This window comes from Geospiza fortis, unplaced genomic scaffold, assembly GCF_000277835.1.
Source record: "Geospiza fortis unplaced genomic scaffold, GeoFor_1.0 scaffold538, whole genome shotgun sequence".
Classification (NCBI taxonomy): domain Eukaryota; kingdom Metazoa; phylum Chordata; class Aves; order Passeriformes; family Thraupidae; genus Geospiza; species Geospiza fortis.
In genome coordinates this window covers 1,419,904-1,420,497 of record NW_005054368.1, presented here as the reverse complement: position 1 = coordinate 1,420,497, position 594 = coordinate 1,419,904, and the positions used below count along the sequence as shown (strand labels likewise).

The following is a 594-nucleotide window of genomic DNA, read 5'->3' as shown; positions in this document are numbered from 1 at the left end:
TCCGTGTGGTTGGTAGCGGCCGGGATCCTGCGGCTGTGTCGAAGCGCTGGGCAGTGGGGGGTTCTCCTGTGTACCCCTTCTAGGACACTCGAACGAAGATTTTTCTTCTTCTTCCCTTTCTTTTTATCCTTCTTCACTTCTCCAAGGCTTTTAAAAGATACGTACACAAAAACAAGAAAAAAAAAAGAAAGAAAAAAAAAAACAAAACAAAAACCAAACCTTCGCCGGTGTTGTCGTCTTTCTAAAAAAAAAAGAATTGTTTTTATTTATTTTTTTTCCTTGATACCTGGGAAACCGCTGCCCCCCTCAGAACTAACCAAAGACAATGGTTCACTGTGCAGGCTGCAAAAGGCCGATCTTGGACCGGTTTTTGTTGAATGTACTGGACAGGGCTTGGCATGTGAAGTGTGTTCAGTGCTGTGAATGTAAATGCAATTTGACAGAGAAATGCTTTTCGCGAGAAGGCAAGCTTTACTGCAAAAACGACTTCTTTCGGTGAGTACCGGCCTCCGCCTGCCCCCGCCGCTCCTCTCCATTCGTTTTTCACCTCCATTTTTCCCCTGTATTTTTTGTTGTTTCTCCCGTTGTCAGAGG

At 44.8% G+C, this 594-nt stretch overlaps 1 protein-coding gene across 1 annotated transcript in view; it reads left to right on the top strand.

Moving 5' to 3' along the window:
* The first annotated feature begins 6 nt into the window (after nucleotides 1-6).
* Nucleotides 7-594, top strand: part of LHX1 (LIM homeobox 1) — a 5,513-nt gene continuing 4,925 nt past the window's right edge. Inside the window, exon 1 of the mRNA XM_005424451.2 lies at nucleotides 7-495. Coding sequence (XP_005424508.1) covers nucleotides 326-495 — 170 coding nt within the window. The 5' untranslated portion in view covers nucleotides 7-325. The remainder of the gene's footprint in view (nucleotides 496-594) is intronic.